This window comes from Pangasianodon hypophthalmus, chromosome 8 (genome assembly GCF_027358585.1).
Source record: "Pangasianodon hypophthalmus isolate fPanHyp1 chromosome 8, fPanHyp1.pri, whole genome shotgun sequence".
Classification (NCBI taxonomy): Eukaryota; Metazoa; Chordata; class Actinopteri; order Siluriformes; family Pangasiidae; genus Pangasianodon; species Pangasianodon hypophthalmus.
In genome coordinates this window covers 9,807,065-9,827,755 of record NC_069717.1, presented here as the reverse complement: position 1 = coordinate 9,827,755, position 20,691 = coordinate 9,807,065, and the positions used below count along the sequence as shown (strand labels likewise).

At 39.1% G+C, this 20,691-nt stretch overlaps 1 protein-coding gene across 2 annotated transcripts in view; it reads left to right on the top strand.

Moving 5' to 3' along the window:
- rhocb (ras homolog family member Cb) overlaps window positions 1-20,691 on the top strand; it is a 36,302-nt gene extending 15,611 nt beyond the window's left edge. For both annotated transcript variants that reach the window (XM_026918223.3, XM_034306738.2), the window contains exons 2-5: window positions 12,056-12,213; window positions 17,700-17,820; window positions 18,944-19,074; window positions 20,115-20,691. In XM_026918223.3, coding sequence (XP_026774024.1) covers window positions 12,058-12,213; window positions 17,700-17,820; window positions 18,944-19,074; window positions 20,115-20,288 — 582 coding nt within the window. In that variant the 5' untranslated portion in view covers window positions 12,056-12,057 and the 3' untranslated portion in view covers window positions 20,289-20,691. The remainder of the gene's footprint in view (window positions 1-12,055; window positions 12,214-17,699; window positions 17,821-18,943; window positions 19,075-20,114) is intronic.

The following is a 20,691-nucleotide window of genomic DNA, read 5'->3' as shown; positions in this document are numbered from 1 at the left end:
AACTGTAAAGTGACTGCATGTTCTGCTAGCAGGAGAGTTATATAACTGTTTTGCTCTGCACACTACTCTGCTTGGTTTTTGTCAATGTTTACACATGCGTTCCTGATTCTGGAAAGATCGTCCGTCGTCCATGCACGCTAGCTGAAATCCATGTGCCTATTAAAAATCTGTGTAGTGCGGTGGGATTCGGAAGCACACACACTAGTTACAGCAATGAGGTGTGTCGCACCACTGTGGAGTATATTATTTTTAAATGAAAACCTTTTTTTATGTGCATGTCACTAATGAGTTGTGGGTTTTTTTTTTTTTTTTTTGTTTTGTTTTGTTTTGTTTTTTCCCCTGGTTGTCAAACCAGCTTGCCCGATGGGGAATCACGAAATAAAAACTTATAGCCGAGACATGAAATGTAATGATGTTAATGATGTTCCAGCCCTGTTAGACTCAGTCTGAACAAATTCATACACCTTAGTCAGATGGGAGAAACCATAGTTATGATGAATATAGGAAAATGGCAAATTGAGTGAATTTGCCTGGAAGGATGGCTCTCTGACAGCTCTGGGATTTGAACCTGTGACTTTCCTGTTCCTAGCACAGAATCTTAATACCTGGATAGACACTGAATCCTTAATGACTTCAAAACCTTGAAAAATTGTTCAGAAGTTTTCTCAGTATTTGAAATTAACCTTAAAAAAAGACCTATATACAGTCAGGTCTGGAAGTCTTTGGTCAGTGACGGAGTTTTTGTGATTTTGCCTTTATACACCACCACAATGGGTTTGAAATAAAACAATCAAGATGTGATCGAAGTGTAGACTTTCAGCTTTATTTTAAGAGGTTCCACAAAAATATGTGGCATTTACCATTTAGGACTTACAGCCATTTTAAGCAAAGTACTTCCATTTTCAGGGGCTCAAAGGTATTTTGGACAAAGGGACATAATTGTAAATATAACCATAATTTTAATACTTGGATGAAAATCCTTTGCTGTCAATGACTATCTGAAGTCTGGAGCCCATGTTCTCAAAACTCAAATTCTGAGTTTCCTCCCTGGAGATGCTTTGCCGCGCCTTCTCTCTCTCTCTCTCTCTCTCTCTCACTCTCTCTCTCACTCTCACTCTCACTCTCACTCTCACTCTCACTCTCACTCTCACTCTCACTCTCACTCTCACTCTCACTCTCACTCTCACTCTCACTCACACACACACACACACACACACACACACACACACACACACACAAAAAAAATATATAATTTGCTCTCGGGGTTGTGAAGGTGAAAATCATTGTCCAGTCAGTTGATTGTCACTAATGTGTATGTTGGTGTATAACAAGGTTTATGTATTTTATTTTATTTATGTATTTGAGTGGTAGTAGTTGTTAAAGGAAGGATGTGTCAGTTTTAATTTTAGTATACAGGAAGGGAGGATGTTGTCAAGCAGGAATCGTATTGAGACAAGGCTTTTTTTTTTTTCCCATGTGTTTGCTGTTAACGCAACACAGCAGGTGACTGAACAGGGTGTGAAGAACATGGTTGCATGTTTGGAAGCTCTTGTATCATTGTTTGGGTGATTAGACCATAATACTATAACCTTCAACCTCCCATCACCTTCAATCTCAGTTCATATCAGTTTGTTATGCAACTTGGGGCAAAGGAGTTTAGTTACTCACAAGCGGATGTTACTGTCCCATAATGTCTTCAAAGTCTCTCATTTTCTTGAACTTCTTGTTTACTCGGCCTCACCCTGTGTAAAGCTTCTGGGTGGGTGTTTCTCAATTACTGTGTGGCTTAATGCTGTGTGGTGAATTATGTTTGGGAAGAAAATGCAGAATGACAGTACTTTTTTTTTTTTTTCCTCTCTCCCCCTTTCTCCATGACCTCACCATTTGTTTTTAGAGAAGCTTATGTTTGTCTGGGAACTGAATGTTTTGTCGCTGATATGCCCTCATGTACACTTCTGATACTGTGAAGGATCCTGCACAGTCTCACGCACGAGCCATTTAAACAACACACACAGCATACTGGAAAACGTGTTTTACTTGTTTGCCACCTGACAAAAAGACACATGGGTTGACTGGCAATGAAAGTAAAGAATCTAGCTGTAATCATGAAGACTGTATTGTGCTCATCCCAGGACTCTTACTCACAGTATGATCATCTTGAACATCTACACAATTAGTACGATTTGCCTTTACTATACAATTATATACAATAAATATTTATAATCCCACTATCTGGTGGTTTCTAAAACAGATAATAACCCCAAAACTATAATGCAGTTAATCTGAAAAGTTACAAACATTAAATCTGCTTTAGTTCATTTCATCCTAGATAAATGTGATTTTTATTGTTCATGACACTCTTATGGATTTCCCTGGAAATATGGAGATGGGAGGCAGGCCTGGGACAACTTAAAAGGGGGCTCTTTTTATTTTTCCATTTCTTTTCCTTCGCTTATCAGCGATTTTTCTCTCACTAGGCGCACACGTACACACACACACACACACAGTTCTGTGTTGCCTAGCTCTCTCTCCTATGGCTCTTGTCTCTTCTCCTTTTATTCTTGCCACTGAAACACAGAACACTCATTAGCAAAATCTCCCCACAGGTATAGTTCCTTACCACTCACTCTTCCTGGCTCCGCCCTCCATTCAAAAACCGGCACTCGACCAACGCCCCCGCTTCCACCCCGTCATTTTCATTTCTCGTTTCTTTTCAATTTCCACACAGAGCAAACAAGGGCACCTGGGTTGGTAATAAAACATTGTAACAGCCTGTGATGAAATTGTAAGAGAAATGTGTTAGAACACACTTTCAGTACGACTTCAGGTTCTTTATGGATGGCTGTAGCTCCTTGACTGGGAAGCATGTCCGATAAGAGGAACATAATGTTATTGAGCTGGAGTTAAATTACTATTAGAAATATGTGAGGTTTTTTTTTTTTTTTTTTGAACTGAACATGGGATCAAGCATTGAATATTTTTCCCACAGAGCTTGCCAGTCTCTTTTTACTTTCTACTTCTTCTTTTCAAAATATAACCAAACTTGGTAAACTCCATGAAATATAAGCATTGGCAGTCTTCTCACTGTTAAGCTTTGAGTGAAGAAGCCTGATTAGCATCAGTTCATCAGCAGATGGGTGTGATCACATCAGTCCTCATCTGTGTTTAAACAGATACAGATAGTATTTTATAGTATTATGTATTCTCTATTCAGTTTATTTTCTTTTTTTAACCCTGCCAGTATGCCCCTGGAACCACTGGTTCTATTTCCCAAAATAAAAACAAAGTAGCCTGATGTAAACCACTGTGACCCTGATCAGGCAGTTGAATGAACGAACACTGTACGTTCATGTTACTGAACTTTCGTTTAAAAGTAAAAACCTCCCACTCGCAATTTTTTTTTTCCTTGCAGATCCCAGTCCCAATGTAGTCTTTAAACAAAAAACAAAACAAATAGTTTTGCTTCCCACACGTTATCTGTTTATTCCAAGTAATGTATTTGTATTCGGTTACATCCCTACTCCACAACTTTCATTATATTCTCAAATCTCTTTTCCTCCAAGTCATGCAAAACATGCTGGCCCTCTGAGGAGATGCTGTCTATACCTCCAAGCTTTACACACTACACGTACCTGTCTACTTTTGGTGGATGTGACCTCTGCATGTTTAGCCTGAGTTAAGATGGTTTTCCAGTTAACTGGTGCACTGCAGGTTATCATTGCACTGCAAACAGGCACCATGTGACTGTTGATGGGCCTGCTATGATGTACAGAAATCATGTTCCTTTCCATATTGACACTGTGGAGCTGGAGTTCTCCTCCCACATCTAGAAACAAAAGACGAAGTACTGAAATTGGTATCTAAAATACTAAATCAGAAGCTGCTGTTAGGAGCTACGAGTTAAACTGATTTTAGACAGAAACCTGAGAAATTTTATTGTACCCCCTTTACTCAAAAGATCCTGTTTCTACCCTGTGAGGAAGAGCTCTCTTCATACTGGCTGACACATTAAGAGCAGTGAGCGCAGCCATACTGCTGTCTAGAATATCCCCAAAGAAGCATTTGTCCTGGATAAATTTAGTTTATTATATAGTGCAACATCATTGCCTAGCAGTTTTTCAATAGCCTATGCCCTGATTAAATCAAACTGGGAAAATAAACACTCTCCGCAGTGCTGTCCTCATTTTGTTCTGTTTCCTGGTTCCGCTTTGAATCGAGAATGGTAGCAAATATGCTGCATTTATACATATAGTACAGTTGGGTTCTTGAGTTTGCTGCAGTTTTGATTCTAAGAGTTTTGGCTTCATGTACCTTATCCATCTGAAAGGAAGAGAACCTCTTGTTTGACTCCCTGATGAGCACTGAGTCATTACCTCAGCTGAGCTGAAACATTATTGATGGGGTAGCTTCTCCTCATTAAATACATTTTTTAGAGCTCATTAAATACTTCTGATTGCTTCCAGTAGGTTAGCTAAAATTGATGTTCATCTCTAGATTCTGCACAAGAAATATGCGACTTGGTGCTTTTAGAATTCAGCAAATAAACAGTAAGCCAAGCCTCCACAAACTGCAACTCTGCAACTAGTTTTTGGGTTTCATCAGGCATACATTAAATCAGTAGCATGGATCTAGGTGAAGATGTTGATCTAGGTTGACATTAGCTTTAGATTCCCTATGGTATGAGCTGCAAAACATCTGCTGTCTTTTGTACACTTTTCTGGTCACAAGTTTCAGAATCTGGATGGTTGCAGGTTGATTGACTCTGCTCTTGTGTGTGTTTATATACTGTGTATAAAATTAGATTTGCACAATTTACCCCTTACTTTGGTAGATCAACAAATACATGCTTGATATCTAATGTCCACTACTTTTGGTTTTCTACTTTGGAGCTACAAGGAAATTAAGGAAGGCTTGTAGCCTACAATTTATTTTGTACACTTTTCTGGCCACAGGTTTCAGAATCTGATTGTACTGTGCATGCACTGGCAGTGAATACTGAATATTTAAAAGTTCTTAAAGTGTTTTGTGTGAAGTAGTAAGTAAACAAGATCTCACAAAAATCAGGAAAAAGCTCTGTGGTTGGTCATGTACCATGTCAGTGAAATTATCTATCTTTGTGAAAGAAAACTCTTGGCCACATTTATTATAGAAGTGTACCATACTCCATACTGAGTGCTTAAAGTCTCTCTTGTGAGACTAAGTTGACACAGGCTGGTGAACTCGTGAACATAGTAGTTTACTTTCTATCTTCAGAAGTCTAAAAGCTGCATAAATCATTCTGCATTCAGAAGGATTTAAGCATTCTAAGTATGTAATGATTTGACACCACTCTCTCACCCCTGTGTGTTCTACTTCCTCTCTCTGAGCGCTGCTGTTCATACAGACATCAAACATTTACAGTGTGTTCAGAGCCTGCAGCAGACTGACTCCCATGAGCATCTACGGCATACCTGATGCCCCTGGATACATGGGGAACGTTTCACTGCCTTGTTAGAAGTGCATGGGAATGAAAATGGGGTAGATTAGATTATAGATTAGATTGTATGTTTTCTAATATACCACCAAGTTCTAACAGAGAATTTTGCATTCATATAGATTAAAACCAGTCATAATTGTTTAAAACAGGAATGGAGAAATCGAGTAACGTTTAAACCTTAAAGCACCATACATTCCCAGTGCTTTCCCTGTCCCTCATACCGTTCTTCAAATTCTTCAAAGTCAACTGCAGGAGTTTAAAGGACAGAACTGGATGGTGTGTGATGGAGCAGCTTGCAAGAGTAACTTGTGTGTCCCTGTGGTTGAGCCACAGCTGACCAGAGAAAGTCTGAGAACTACTGTGTCTGAACTCAATTTTCTCATAATCCCTGGTGTAAATCTTTGAAATGCAGCTATCAGATCCCCTTGTTAATTGAATTGAAATTCCATTCTTTTCCATAATCGGGTTCGAGCCAGATATTATAGATTCTTATCAGCTGTAATGAAACACCCTCTTTCTCATTCACATCTTATTGCTTTCAATTGATGCCTGGCTGTAAGTCTCGAAGGAGAATCTCTGGGATTGTGTCAGTGGGATCTCTAGGTTTTTGGCTGAAACCTGGGCTGTGTGTTTTGGAAGAGTCCCACCCTTCTGTTATTTTCTGTGTGGAAGCCCTAGCATGAAAACACACTGCCAAGCACCACTCCCAGGATCAGGAAGTGTGTTGTTTTGCTTCACAGGAGGAAACCAGAAGCCTGCTCTTGTGCTGAATGTACAGTTTGCTGGCACCCTCCCAAGCACCCTAGTCTACACACACACAGCCTTCATGCAGGACTTCATAGCTCTTGCATAAACCACTGAAACTAAGAGATGGTTAGACTGAGTGGACTAGAGAATTTGCTGTGCATCACACAGAGCATTTGTTTAGCTACTGAAAGAACATTTTTGTGATACGATCATGTATGTGTAGTACAAACATTACTGAAGAATTGTCTTAAGTTAAACTTTGTGTACGATATTTTAGGACAAAATGACTAAATGTTGACTAGTAACTAAATAATAACATTTAATAAACTAAACGTTGACTAGTACCTGTAGGACGTGATTAAGTGCATCACGTGTCATGAAGCAGCATTCTTCCTTGGTGAGTCAGCTATTTATAAAACTTCAAAACATGTCGACTTCTGATGGTTCCTTCACTTCTGCCGTATGTAGTGTAGGCTTTCACTGCTGAATGCAAAATTGTCTACGTTTTACACTTCATCTTTGAATCTCATTGGACTGACCAGTGTAAGCACAATACTTGCCCAGGTTTGCAATTTTGGTGGCTGTAACTGGTACGTCCCACTGGCCTCAGCATGCAGTTCATCATGATGACAGCCTGTTTGTGAAACTCCCTTTCAGGTCTGTTTTTCTATTTTGTCATTGTGTAATGGGGGAATTCAGACATGTTGGCTCCTTTCAGGTCATGTGTTACTGTAAGTTTTGGAGGTCATTTTTATGATGTCGTTTCCTCCCCTGTGATTCTTCATAAAAAGGTCCATTCTTTATCCTGACAGAATGATTCCTGCCATAGGTCCGGACTCAACCAGCGATCCGCTCTTATCCAACCTGCCCACTTTTCATCTCCGCATCCTTTCCTGTCATGCTGTGTACTGCAGTAATGACACACATCTCTCACTGTATGTGTGTGGGCATGGGTTGTAAAATATCTATGGGAGTTTTCTGAATTACCTGAGTGTTTTAAAAAGTCCTGAAGCTGTTAAGAGGATTTGTGCAACATTTTATCCTTATTCTCTGATCCACATACAGATTCATGTGCTGTTTCAATTTACAGTCTAGTACTTGCTCCCGAGTAGTGCAACAGAAAAACATTTGCCCTGACATCGTTACTATCTTCTCTATCAATCACAACACTAGCCAATCATCGGCATCTGTGAGCTCATGTATGCGGAAGAGGGCAGTTAGTGCTTTCCTCTGTGTGTGTTAAGCTGTCCTGTGATGTAACATGCAACTCGTATAGTGTACCCAGTGCTGAGGGAAAAGACACAGGACCTGAACGTTGGTCTTGTGAGCCAAAAGAAAACAAGAAGGTGGACTTTTTGTTCAGTAAAAAAATGGATTGGCTGGTAATTTATTAAGTAGCTGTCACAACTGACTTTTGCCTTGCTGTTTTCTCATTGTTCAAACTGTCTTTAGAAAAAAAAAATCCCAACACTAAGGTACTTCCTAGGTTTTGTTGTTAGCAGTTTAGGCACCTCTATACTAGTGACTCACTTGACCTTTCCTTGGATGCAGGAAGGGAGTGTTCAGCACAGGAAGTGAGCTCAGAGCTTCCTGTTCAGTTGTTTTTCCTCTCTTGAGCCTAAACACAGAGCTTAGAAAAGAGCATCCAAAATGCCACTGTGAACTGGTGTTGGTAGATGTGACAAAATGTAGCTACTACTACACCCTGTTTTCACTTAATTTTTTTATCTTGATCTATTTAAAGACACCTTAATGTTCACGTTTCTGGCCATTGTGCTTGTTTAATCAGTATTAGTTAATTTATTTTTTAAATAGAACAACTTTATTCCAGCTTTAAACGTTTTAAACCATGAATGTGTGTGTGGGGGGGGAACATATTAACCAGTAATATCATGTCATGCGCCGTCTTTCCCACCACCCAGCTTGAGCTTGCTTGTACTCTTATTGGACCGCCCACTTCTCCAAGTCCAGCTAAATCCTGATGCATTAAACCAACATCCAGCTAAACAACATTTCATGCTTTCCTTGGAAATACATCAAGTGATGGGGGTGTAAATTTATGATTTCCATTTCACATTAATTTTTATTAGTACTGGATAAAATCGGATCTGTAATTGTTGTGGTTGTACATTTCCGTTGTAATTGTATCCTACAGTGAACAAGAAGGAGGTTAGAATCCTTGATCATGCACAGTCTGACCTTTTTGGGTTTTCATTTGCTTGTTGGGGTGGAAAACAAGGTCAAACAGAAAGGCCTACGGGTTTTTATGAGGCGCTTGTTTCTCATTTGCGTTGCAGTAATTGTGAAAGGAGACAGTTTGTGTCCAATCTGCAGTAAAGCTCCGCTGGTGGTTTAAAAGTCACCGGTGCACTGTAGCAAGCAGAACTGGCCATAATTGAAGACTTTCTGTACGAGAGTGACAGTGTGATGAATGTGCGCGTGTGAAACTGGGACGCTATCACCAGGAACATTCGCAGTCTCTCTCAAACACACACACACACACGGAGTGAGAGAGAGAGCTGTGACCTGCTTTAGGTCTTTTATACTCAGTTTCTTTCTCTATGAGGCATTGGTTTTGCAAAATAGCATCTATTACTTTTTGATTCCTTTGCTTTCTTTGTGCATATTGTTGGAGGTGAGGATGTAACAATTGCTGGGTGATACTGCTAGTCGATAATTTAGAAACTGATACTGATGTCAGTATTGGTTCCACTTTCATAATTTTTGCCTACATTGATTATTCATTTTAACGTTTGAATTAAAATTCGGCGAGTAGCATTACACTGAGTCTTAACGTATGACCGAGCCTGAACCTTTTTGATGGACACAGCTGTAAGAAATGTCTAATGTTCTTTTACTTGACATATTAAAGTGCTATTTACAACAGTGCACTCCTCATCAGTGTTTTAAGGGCACAGCTTGGAATGAGCAACCGAGAAACTGGAAAACAAGGGCTGGATATGGTTATTATCATTGTAAGTATTGCTATTAGAATTACATTATATTTGCATAAATTGTAGCTATTTTATTTTGCATAATATTTAATTTTTAATTATTTTAATTAATTTCCGAATTAATTAATGTTAAAAAAAAATTAAAAGCCAGTCTTTTTTGAAGGATATTACAAAACTGAACTAACAGCTAACAATAACAGTGCATATATTGCGTTCTAAAACTACATTATGCCTGTGTAACAATAATGTCTAGGTGCCAGTTTTAGCCAGTGTAACAATAGGACAAAGTGATGTTTTATTGGCTTTCATGGCTGAAACTTTGGTGCATCCTTATCTAAACTGGATCCACACAACAGATATTTTGCTATAGGTGGGCAAAAGAGAGAAAATAATAAACGATAATACTTGGACATATTATTGTAATTACTATTTCTAAGACTTTTTTTAATAAGATATGTGCTTCCTTTTTCAAACTTTGAAAGAGGAAAAGCAATTTCTTTGTGGTTTCTGATGTTAAGGTAAATTATAGATATAGTTATAGAATTAGGTAGGAATTTCATATTACATAGTTATGTATGTAGTTATTACATATTCTTTATAAATTTGTGTTAAGCATTACATATGTACAATCTTGTTTCCTAAAATGTCACAAAAGCTAACGTGTGTGTGTGTGTCTGTGTCCAGTGGGTGGGGTGATCTTTACTGACCTTTTCCGGTCCCTCAGAAAAGCAACCCATGGTTCCTGTTTCCTGACTGTTTGACCACCTACTTATGGTAGTCTTTTACTGTGTGTTGAAATACACTGTATGATTTTGGTCCCTTTTAAAGACTGATTTTACCAGTGCTGCTCGACTTTCAGAATCAGGCGAATTTCAGCTGTCAGACAATCAAACATTTTTGGTCAGCTGTCTTGCAGTGTGAGCTGTCTCACAAACTGAATTCCCAAAATGCAGGCATATAACAATGACATTAGAATGATTCAGTTAGAGCGTGCTATAGACAGAATGCATGGAGGGCAATTTGTCTGAGCTGTGGAAACAAACATATCCAGGAACAGGAAAAACATTGACAGCCACTGCTTGATTAACTTGAGCTGAGTGGGAGGAACCATATCTGGGCGGGGCTCTGACAGATCCACCAAGAACGAAAACGTAAAAGCTTTTGAAATTTTTCAGCAGACACAGTTCAATCTGTACGTCACTATGAATGGGTTTTGCATGTTAACCGTGACAGATCATATAAGCATATAAACCATAACATCTTGTCGTAGCGCAGTGGCAATTCAAACATGAACAATGCAATGCAACATGAATGATGTCAAATGTCATCAAATAAGATTTCTGAAAGAGTACATCATGTCATTTTCACAATTTCAGCGGTGTCTGAAACTCACGAAGAGAACCATCTCGACCAATGTCTGAGGATTGAGTCTTGTTCCAGCAGTCCTCACTGTCTCCTCTACTGTCTCTGTGCTTCTCTATGGAAAAGGTTCCGTGCCAGAGTGAAATGCAGTTGCACCGGTGAAAATATCTAAAATACACAGTATTGAAAACCATACTGAAAAGCAAAACCTTTTGTTGATGTTTGCCTGATCACCGAGAGTTTTTTTTTTTTTTTTTTTTTTAAATTTTATTATTATTATTTTTTAAATTCCCTGTTGCACTGCATTTCCCTTTCATCACGGTGTTGCAGTAGTGGCACACTGAAATGGCACACTATCCAATCACAGCCCTTGTAATCTGAGAAGGGCCTGAAAGTGTCATTTAACAAAAGGCACTGCTTTCCATGTAAATGATTTTTTTTTTTATTAGTTCCTTATTTGCTTATGTTTTGCTCATTCCTCATGCTTTGATTGTTGAATGCTTAATCATCAGGCATTTTAGAATTACTTCTCAAGCATGATAAGTGTTCATATGACTAAATAGCAATTAAACCAAGGATAATTGGTTTTCACTGAAGAGATCAAGCGACATAAGGGCAGAACAATGAAGGCTTTGCTTTTCAGTGTGGTAAATTTTCCGCATGTCTCTAACAAAAAGCAGCACTATTTGTGTATTGTATTTTACATGTGATTTCGCTTTGGCATGGAATCTTCTCGATACGTCCCACTAGCTGGGGAACATCTCTTAATGTTAGAACGGCACTACAGTTTTCCTGCCCTTTAACTTGGCTACCACCAGGGGCATTTACAATCACACTGTTCCTGACTCTTGTTTATGTGCCAGCATGCAGCTTTTAGAGCTGAGGTGAACAGTATGACCAGGTAAAGGCTGAATAAGTTTGTGTTTGTTTGTTTGTTTTTTTTGGGTTGTGTGTGTGTGTGTGTGTGTGTGTGTGTGTGTGTGTGTGTGTGTGAAGCAATGTGACCGCATTATCCTGAGTGTACTGTATCCCCCCAAAACTCTGATACCTGCTTGCGGTGGATCTATTTAAGGGTGTGTGTTTCTGTGCTGTTCTGGCTGAGACATTTTCAGGCCATCGTGTCCTTGTTTTCCACATGTACTCACTGCAGGAACAGACTAAAGGAAAAGGGCGGGGCAGCAAATCAGCAACGGATTTTTATTTCCCCTCTGTAGGGTCTGTGGAAATGGGGCCAGCTCTGACCCAATCTGTCTCCCCTCTTTTCTTTCTTTTTTTTTTTTTTTTTAAATTGAACTGTGGCCATATAGTAATTAGACTCTGACCAGAGAAGGCCAGGCCCAGAGATAGAAATAGCTACCAACTAGCAAAGCAATCGTTCTTACAGAATATTTTCCCCCTCATTATACTTTATTTTGCTTTCTATCCTTACATACTCCAAAACCAATACAGGGTCAGACATTTTGAACAGTGACATCTCATAATTATTTTAACACTGTTGTTTCTTCTCTGTCTACAGCAATGGCGGCCATCCGTAAGAAGCTGGTGATTGTAGGAGATGGAGCTTGTGGGAAGACATGTCTTCTCATCGTTTTCAGTAAAGATCAGTTCCCTGAGGTCTACGTGCCTACTGTATTTGAGAACTACATCGCTGACATCGAAGTGGATGGCAAGCAGGTGAGTGAGAAGTGGCAAGTTTTTTTTTTTTTTTAAGCATTTGTTTGGGTATATTACTGAGGAAAATCTGACATTACAGATATGATGTATTCATAACATCCTTTTTCAGGCAATTTGAATAACATGGTTATAGGAATAAACAAATAGGAATTAGAAATAATGTAAGAATGAGCAAAATTGCATACAGTACAGACTTTAAATAGCAATTTTGAAGTGTTTCCCGTATGCTCACAGTTTTATATTTTCCAGGGTAAAGTTGGCATTTGTGTGGAATTGCCCTCATGTATTCATTTATTTCAGAAATAGCCTTTCAGTGAGGGAAATGTGAAGAAATGTCATAATAAATGTATGTCCTTGTTTATAGGGAATGTATCCTTATGTAACTGCATACAAAAGTATTGGAAGTGTCAGACCGATGCTGTGTGTCACTCCGGTACACTCCGAATGTCTCAGTCCAATACAGTGCCATGAACACCTGTGAACTGTATAAAATTTAGAACATTTTCAAAGCCCATTAGCTGGGATGAAGCAAAAACTAATAGTGTGTTCCTGAGTTCCAAATGCTTTTCTTAAAGTGACCAGACCTCAAAAATCCCCAACAAATCAGATCGGTGTCTTTTTCGGGACACAGTGCTTTAGATTTATTTATTTATTTGTTCTAAATGTAATACTCCAATTTGGTACAGTGCCTTTCAAATGGCACCATTAGTAACTGCCAGAAAGGTAGAGTGAGGTGTGATAGCGTGGTGTTCTGTAATAATGTCACTTCGCCACTTCTCTCGTGCCAACCAAGGACAGCAGCCCCTGCTATCTGTGCAGATCCATTAGATGAGTGTTGATGCATTTCAATCAGTATCTTTATCTCTTGAACAGGTTTGTTCAGCTGTGCCTCAGTATTTCACTAAGATCACCATTAGTCTCATTATAAACCACATATAATACATTAAAAAAAAATTCAAAAGCCCAGTCACAAGCCACTCTCAGTTAATGGATGGTAGTTTGTAGAAACTAGGTGAGCTGCATTGCACTCAGAGTACTGCTTACTCGTTGACTCTTGCTCATTTCAGAGAACAGTCAGTAGTGGCTAAATGTTGAGTTAATTCTACACTGTGATACTGTAAGACTTTACCAGGTATTGTGCAATGCAGTACACATTTAGACCAACTGATTAATGCTTAGTATCAGGAGAAAACTGTATTGAAGTAATAAAAATGGATACATAGTCAACTTAGATGTTCAAGTAGAATCTTTGTTCACAGTTAAAGGATATCTGCTTGCTTAAAGAAACCATTATTTCCAACTGACAGGATATTCAGGATATTGCTGGCTTTATTGCTGTCAGTAGACGTAATGTTTCTGAATAGTAGTTTTGCTCCGTGGAATTATTCAACGCGACCGACTTTTGTTTATATGCCTTTTGGAAATAGTTCCGAATCAATCTGGCTTGGCTTTATGAATACATCATTATACCACAGCGCAGCTGAATTCTCGTTTCTGATTAATGAGTTCTTTTTCTTTGCTTATGATGAAGTGCTCAGTTTCAGCAGTGTTCTTTATGCTTGGTACCTTGGCACTGAGTCAGCAGCAGGTGCATGTTACACCCACCCATGATCTCTTGTTGATGGCCTTTATGAGTTGCAGCGCTTGGCACTTTGTTTACCATCGGACAGGTTGGTTTGAGACCTTGGAAGTAGAACTTTGAAATAGCATTGAAGTGTGTCAGATGGTCAGTGGGCTGGCTGTCTGGTTGAAGATCACACCAGGGCAATGGGTGCAAATCTGTACTGCAACACTGCTGAATAACTTTTTGTAGAGACTTACTTAGCTGAAGTGACCATTTTGTTCCCTAACATGCTACAGACAGAATGAAAATGTAATTCATTTAAAAGGCATGATGGTCTGGGTTTAGGCTAGTGAGTTCTATGCACATTTGAGGTATGAATATCATATTGAAATTTTATTAAACATTAAATTGGCTTATTTTGATTATACAGTATATCTTTGTTTTTGGGCTCCATAATGGTGCAGCAGGTAACGTTGCTGCATCACAGCTCCAGGCTCTCTGGTTTGATCCTGAGCTCCTCTTTCGAAAAACATGCCAGTGGGTGGACTGGCAAAGATACATTTGCTTGTATGTGTGAATTGGTGTGTGCATGGACCATCTAGGGTGTATTCCCACCTCACACCCTCCCGGATAGGATAGGCTCCTGCTCCACTACCACCCTGTTCAAAATAATGTCACAGCTTCAATTTCTTTATGCACACCAGCACCAAAGAGAATCTCGTGCGACTTGTATGGGTGAGTGTGTGCATGCAAGTGACATCATTTGAGTAAGACTGCAAAGAGAAACCTGCACATGTGAACAGCCAAAAACACAATCGACTGTTAGACCCAGCAAGACGAATGATGTTTGGCCAAATTCTGGAAAAAAAATCGCAGAGCAAAAATGTAAGTGAGAAGGAAATTGGTGCTGAAAAGTGAATGTACATCTATCCGCACTTCAGCTTTAAAACTCTCTCCGTCCCAGATTCTGTATAAAGCAAGTAGCTGTGACATTTTAAATTCATTGTACTTGTAAGCACAGCTTTAATGCAGATTAATTTTTATTCCTACTTGTGTGTGTATATAAAGACAGAAATGTACTTTCAGTGTTACATTTGGAAATGGCACAATACTCCTTTTTCTACTCTGATACTGAAATCTTAATCTTGGCCGATACCGATACCCACTTAATCTTTTTTTTTTTTTTTTTTTTTCCTTTAAAATCTGCTAACCTTTAAAAGCTTTTTTTTAACTGAGGCATGTAAAAATACAGAAAAATACACAGCTAAAACGTAGATTACACAAACAGCTTTTTTTAAAAAAAATAATTCAGTTAAACTCTCAAACAAAAAATCATGTACAGTAGAAATATAATAATCAATCCTAACAAAATATACAATCAAGTCTCTATATATAAATGTGTCCAGTTCCAAAAAAAAATCTTCCAAATCCAATTCCATTTTTTTTTTTCCATTTGTTTCAGGATCAGATCAAATTCATTCTTAAAGATTCTCAAAGATGTTCTTTTTAATTGACATTAATTATTGTTCTGTCATGTTGCATACGATACTCCAAATATAATACCCAACTCTTCTCCAATTATATCTTCCTTGAGCCCTTGCTGGAAAGTCAGCTATTAGGGAAACTGGTGATCAGCCAGACGAACAGTATATACAGTACATCAGATGACTTTCTGATGACGTACAATAATTACTGATTGACTCAATTCTTTTTAATCTTTCCATTTCAAGATGATGGCCTAAAGGGGTTTCTAAGATACGTGCTATGCACTGAAACTGAAATGGGTGACACTGATGTGAATCAGAGCACAAGAATGTTAAGAGGAAGGGTGCTTGGGAAATTCACAGGATAGTGATATATCTGTAAGACAGAATGACAGGAAAACCTAGTACTCTCTCTGTGGTTTTGAGATTTCCGACCATTTTTCAGACGCAATAAAGTAAACAAGACTAAATGTGATAAGATCCCTGACCTTTGCTAGACCTTACGTTTCTCGATCAGAGGGCATACACGTTCTCAACATTCTCTTCTTTTAGTTTTATCTTCCTGTGGAGGAGCAATGTAGACAAGATTATCTCCCGGTTCCTCCTTTGCGGCTCTGCATGCACACTGTGTATGGGGAGGGGAAGGGTGTGTGTGTGTGTGTGTGTGTGTGTGTCTGTGTAGGTGGGTAAGAGGAAGACTGTAATAGTGTGCAGTTACTGTATAATGTATAATGCCATGTATGCATGTGTGTACGTTTATGGATCTAGATTTGTGCCTGTTGGAATTTAGGCTCACACGGTGTCAGATCCCTTTTCTGCCGAAGCTAGTGCTGTTAGGAATTAGCCAGAGTTTTTAAGAACTAGCTTGCTTTTCCACCAGTTTAAGAGCTGAACTGTTATATAATCAGTTGTGGGAGTTTCTCAATGCAGAATGTTTTTTTAAAAATAATTCATTAAATAAATAAATACTACTACTACTACTACTACTACTACTACTAATAATAATAATAATATAATAATAATATTAATAATAAACACATAAAATAACCACATTTTACCATCCAACAGCAAATCCTGTGTGTCTATACAGCACAAATGCACTCACAGGGCACTTTATTAGGAACACCTGTACACCTACTCATTCATGCAGTTATCTAATCATGTAGCAGCAGTGCAATGCATAAAATCATGCAGATTCGGCCCAGCCAGCTTCAGATAATGTTCATCAGAATGGAGAAGAATGTGATCTCAGTCATTTTGACCATGGCATGATTGTTAGTGCCAGACGGGCTGGTTTCAGTGTATCTATAACTGCTGATCTCCTGCGATTTTCACACACTACAGTCTCTAGAGTTTACTCAGAATGGTGCAATAAAGAAAAAGATCCAGTGAGCGGCAGTTTTATGGACTGAAACGACTTGTCGACGAGAGAGGTCAATGGGGAATGGCCAGACAGGTTCGAGCTGACAGATAAACACTCTGTAAAATTGTGGTGAGCAGAAAAGCATCGTAGAATGCACAACACGTCGAACCTTGAGGTGGATAGGCTACAACATCAGAAGACCATGTCGGGTTCCACTTGTGTCAGCCAAGAACAGAAAGCTGAGGCTGCAGTGGGCACAGACTCACCAAAACTGCACAGTTGAAGACTGGAAAAATGTAGCTTGATCCGATGAATCTCGATTTCAGCTGAGGCACACAGATGGTAGGCTCAGAATTTGGCACCAACAGCATGAATCCATGGACCAACCTGCCTTGTGTCAACAGTCCAGGCTGGTGGAGGTGGTGTAATGGTGTGGGGAATGTTCTCTTAGCACACTTTGGGTCCAATAATACCAATCAGCACTTGAATGCCACAGCCTATTTGAGTAATGTTGCTGACCATGTGCATCCCTTCATGGCCACAGTTTACCCATCTTCTAATGGCTACTTCCAGTATGATAATGCACCATGTCACAAAGCAAACGTCACCTCAAACTGGTTTCATGAACATGACAATGAGTTTAATGTTCTTCAGTACGCTTCCCAGTGACTGGATCTGAATCCAGTAGAACACCTTTGGGATGTGGTAGAACGGGAGATTCACAGCATGAAAGTGCACCTGAAAAATCTGCAGGGACTGCATGATGCAATCATGTCAACATGGACCAGAATCTCAAATGGAGGATTCCACAAGATGTTGGAAACAATGCCATGAAGAGTTGAGGCTATTTTGAGCACTAAGGCAAGCCCTGCCCAGTATCAGTATAGTGTTCCTAATAAAGTGCTCAGGAAGTGTATATCCTCAGAGACAGTAATTACATGCAAGATAAGAAATACTTATTTCTGTAGCTTCTACAGATGTAAGGAGAATGTATATTTATTTAATATTTATTTATAAAGTGCTTGTATCTCTCTCTCTCTCTCTCTCTCTCTCTCTCTCTCTCTCTCTCTCTCAGGTCGAGCTGGCTTTATGGGACACAGCAGGACAGGAGGACTATGATAGGTTGAGGCCATTGTCCTATCCAGACACAGATGTCATCCTCATGTGTTTCTCCATAGACAGTCCTGACAGTTTAGGTACTTCACACCACCACACTACACCAGAGGTCATCGGTCAGATTCAGCATGGAGTCAAATTTTCACAAAGCAGAAGAAAATACAAAAAGTAATAACACAATGTAAACCATAGGACCTCACTTTCAAAAATAATAAAGCATCCATCATTCTGTGTTTGCTAGAATTGTGGGTTTAAACACTAAGTGCTGCAATACCGATACAGACAAGTGAAAACACTTGAACTTTTTCAGTGTTCATTGACTTGGTTTCTAATTGATCAAGCAATGTTTCCTTAATTTTTTCCCCAGCGCTTTTCAGAACAATGTTATAGCCTTTTTTTTTTTTTTTTTTTTTTTTTTTTTTTTTTTTCCCTCTTCTTCTTCTTCTTCTTCTCCTTCTCCTTCTTCCTCCTTCCAGTTCTGAGATTTTTTTTTTTTTTTTTTTTGATTTGGTATGCGTGACACTGCCCCCTAGTGTACATGCTCACATTGCATGCAAGTATGAAGGCAGACACCTATGCAATGCACCTATGCAGCACAATGCTGTGACATGCTCACGTGCAGTCGCAGAATTATAAAGCAGGCTTAAAAAAACAAGTGCTGGTAAAGATGTACCTCTGCCTTTCAGTACCAATTCACATCCCTCTCATTTTTTTGGTCAGAAACCCAGCCTAACTGCAGTCTTTTTCAGCATAATAGCTGGTAGCCTAATGATATCAGTGGTGTGGTTTTTTTTTTTTTTTTTTTTTTTTTTTTTTTCCTTCTTCTCCCAAGCTGTTCACTCATTTGTTTTTCACTTTTCGCTATAGTCCTGCTCTGAGGATGTAGGACGCGCGCGCGCACGCGCACACACACACATGCACATACTAGCCTCTAGCCTGAGAGAGTATCGCCTATATGTATTTACACATTTCAGTAGGTCTTGATGATTGGACAATATTCAGTACTTTAATTTTTTCTAAATAATTTTAATGCAGTCCAAATGTATCAAAGGATAATAATTTTAATATTATTAATAAATGGTATGGAATTCTCAGAGTTACTTAACTATCCTCTTTTGGACGTTTGCTATCTATATGCAGTGTGTAGGTCTTAAGTAGAGCCTGTGAGTGCTGGCTTTAACAGTGTGTTGTGCACCCACGCAGAGAACATTCCGGAGAAGTGGACACCAGAGGTGAAGCATTTCTGTCCTAATGTTCCCATCATCCTGGTGGGGAACAAGAAAGACCTGCGCAATGACGAACACACTCGCAGAGAGCTGGCCAAGATGAAGCAGGTACAGTGTGTGTGTGTGGGTGTGTGTGTATGTATGTGTTGTCATGGCAATAATGGTTAGTAATTTCTGAACGATGATGGCAGCTTATCGTCTTCCATTCTGATGGTGACTACGAAGCACTTCCTGTCTACAACGGCTATATTAGGAAGTGGAAATGCAGCTGTTTCCTGTTTAAGGAACACTTATCCTCTAAGGAGTTGCATTACGCTTTAAATGTGCGTGCGCGTGCGTGAGTGCATGTGCGCATAGGATGTAGTGTAGAATATTTATTTGCAAATTGCTGAATTCTTGTATGTTGTGAATTGCTGAATTCTTGTACGTGTATGTCTCACTTAATGGAAGTAAAGTAAAAAACACAGCTTGACACATTACTGAAACACCAGAAAGCACAAAGTCCTGAAGACTCTCCAATGTCAGAAGACTCGCTGACTGTTATGAAGCAATGAAACTGGAGACTCCTTAATTTTTAAATGTCTCCTTAATGAAAGCTTCACCATATCAGCAATTATACGTATATTCTTTTTTTTTTTTTTTTTTTTTTAAATTGTTTGGTTTAGGATATGTGGAGCATCTGCCATACAAGTCCTATTAATAGAGAAACTGCTCATATTAGAATGAGTGTATTAATATGTATCTGTACTTTACATTGAAGCTGAAGCTATTCTTAGAGCTGTAATAGAAAATTAATCAACACCTAGCGACCAAGTGAAAGATTCTAGATTTCAACAATGCTATGCTACCTAACTTACCTACTTACTGAAGCATGCATGCATTTAAATACATAAATATAGGCAGGTTCCAATAGTGAAATATTTTATTTTAAAAACAGCAAGTATTCATACTGGAAATATATATATAATGGAGGATATAGAAATACAAATTCTAATCTGATTGTTGTAGCTTAATCATAATTAAATCACAAGTTCTCCTCAGATTCACAGCCCATTAAGACTGGAGCCAATGGTATTGTGTTAAAGTATCACTGTAAGTATAAAAATATATTTGTGTGTGTGTGTGTGTGTGTGTGTGTGTGTGTTCAGGAGCCAGTGAAGCCTGAGGAAGGCAGGGACATGGCTAACAGGATCAGCGCATTTGGCTATCTGGAGTGCTCTGCTAAAACTAAAGAGGGTGTGCGGGAGGTGTTCGAGATGGCCACCAGGGCAGCGCTGCAGGTCCGCAAGCGCAAGAAGAGAAGCGGCTGTCTGCTCTTATGAGTTCCAAACATACACACACACACACACACACACACACTTTTCTGCCAAGTGCTCAAGGAACAACGTTAACTGACGTCATCGCTGTACTGTATTCTGCATTTCATGCACCTGTGACAGAGACTGACAAGCGAGAAAGCAACCCACCTGTGCTCTTAAACTTTGTGTATGCACACAGACCTGTCCTGCCATCTCTGACTTTCCTTTCCTCTAGCAGTATATCCTCCTGTGTCTGGGAGAAAGATTGATCCAGTTGATTTTGTATGTGTTTGTACAGAAATCTTAGGCTCTTCTTTCTCTCTCCTAATTCCATGTTGTATTCAGGCATTGCTTCTTTATGTATTGTTTACTTATTTGGAGTGGCCCAATTTTTCCTGATCAAGAATACATTTATTATTCATTCAAA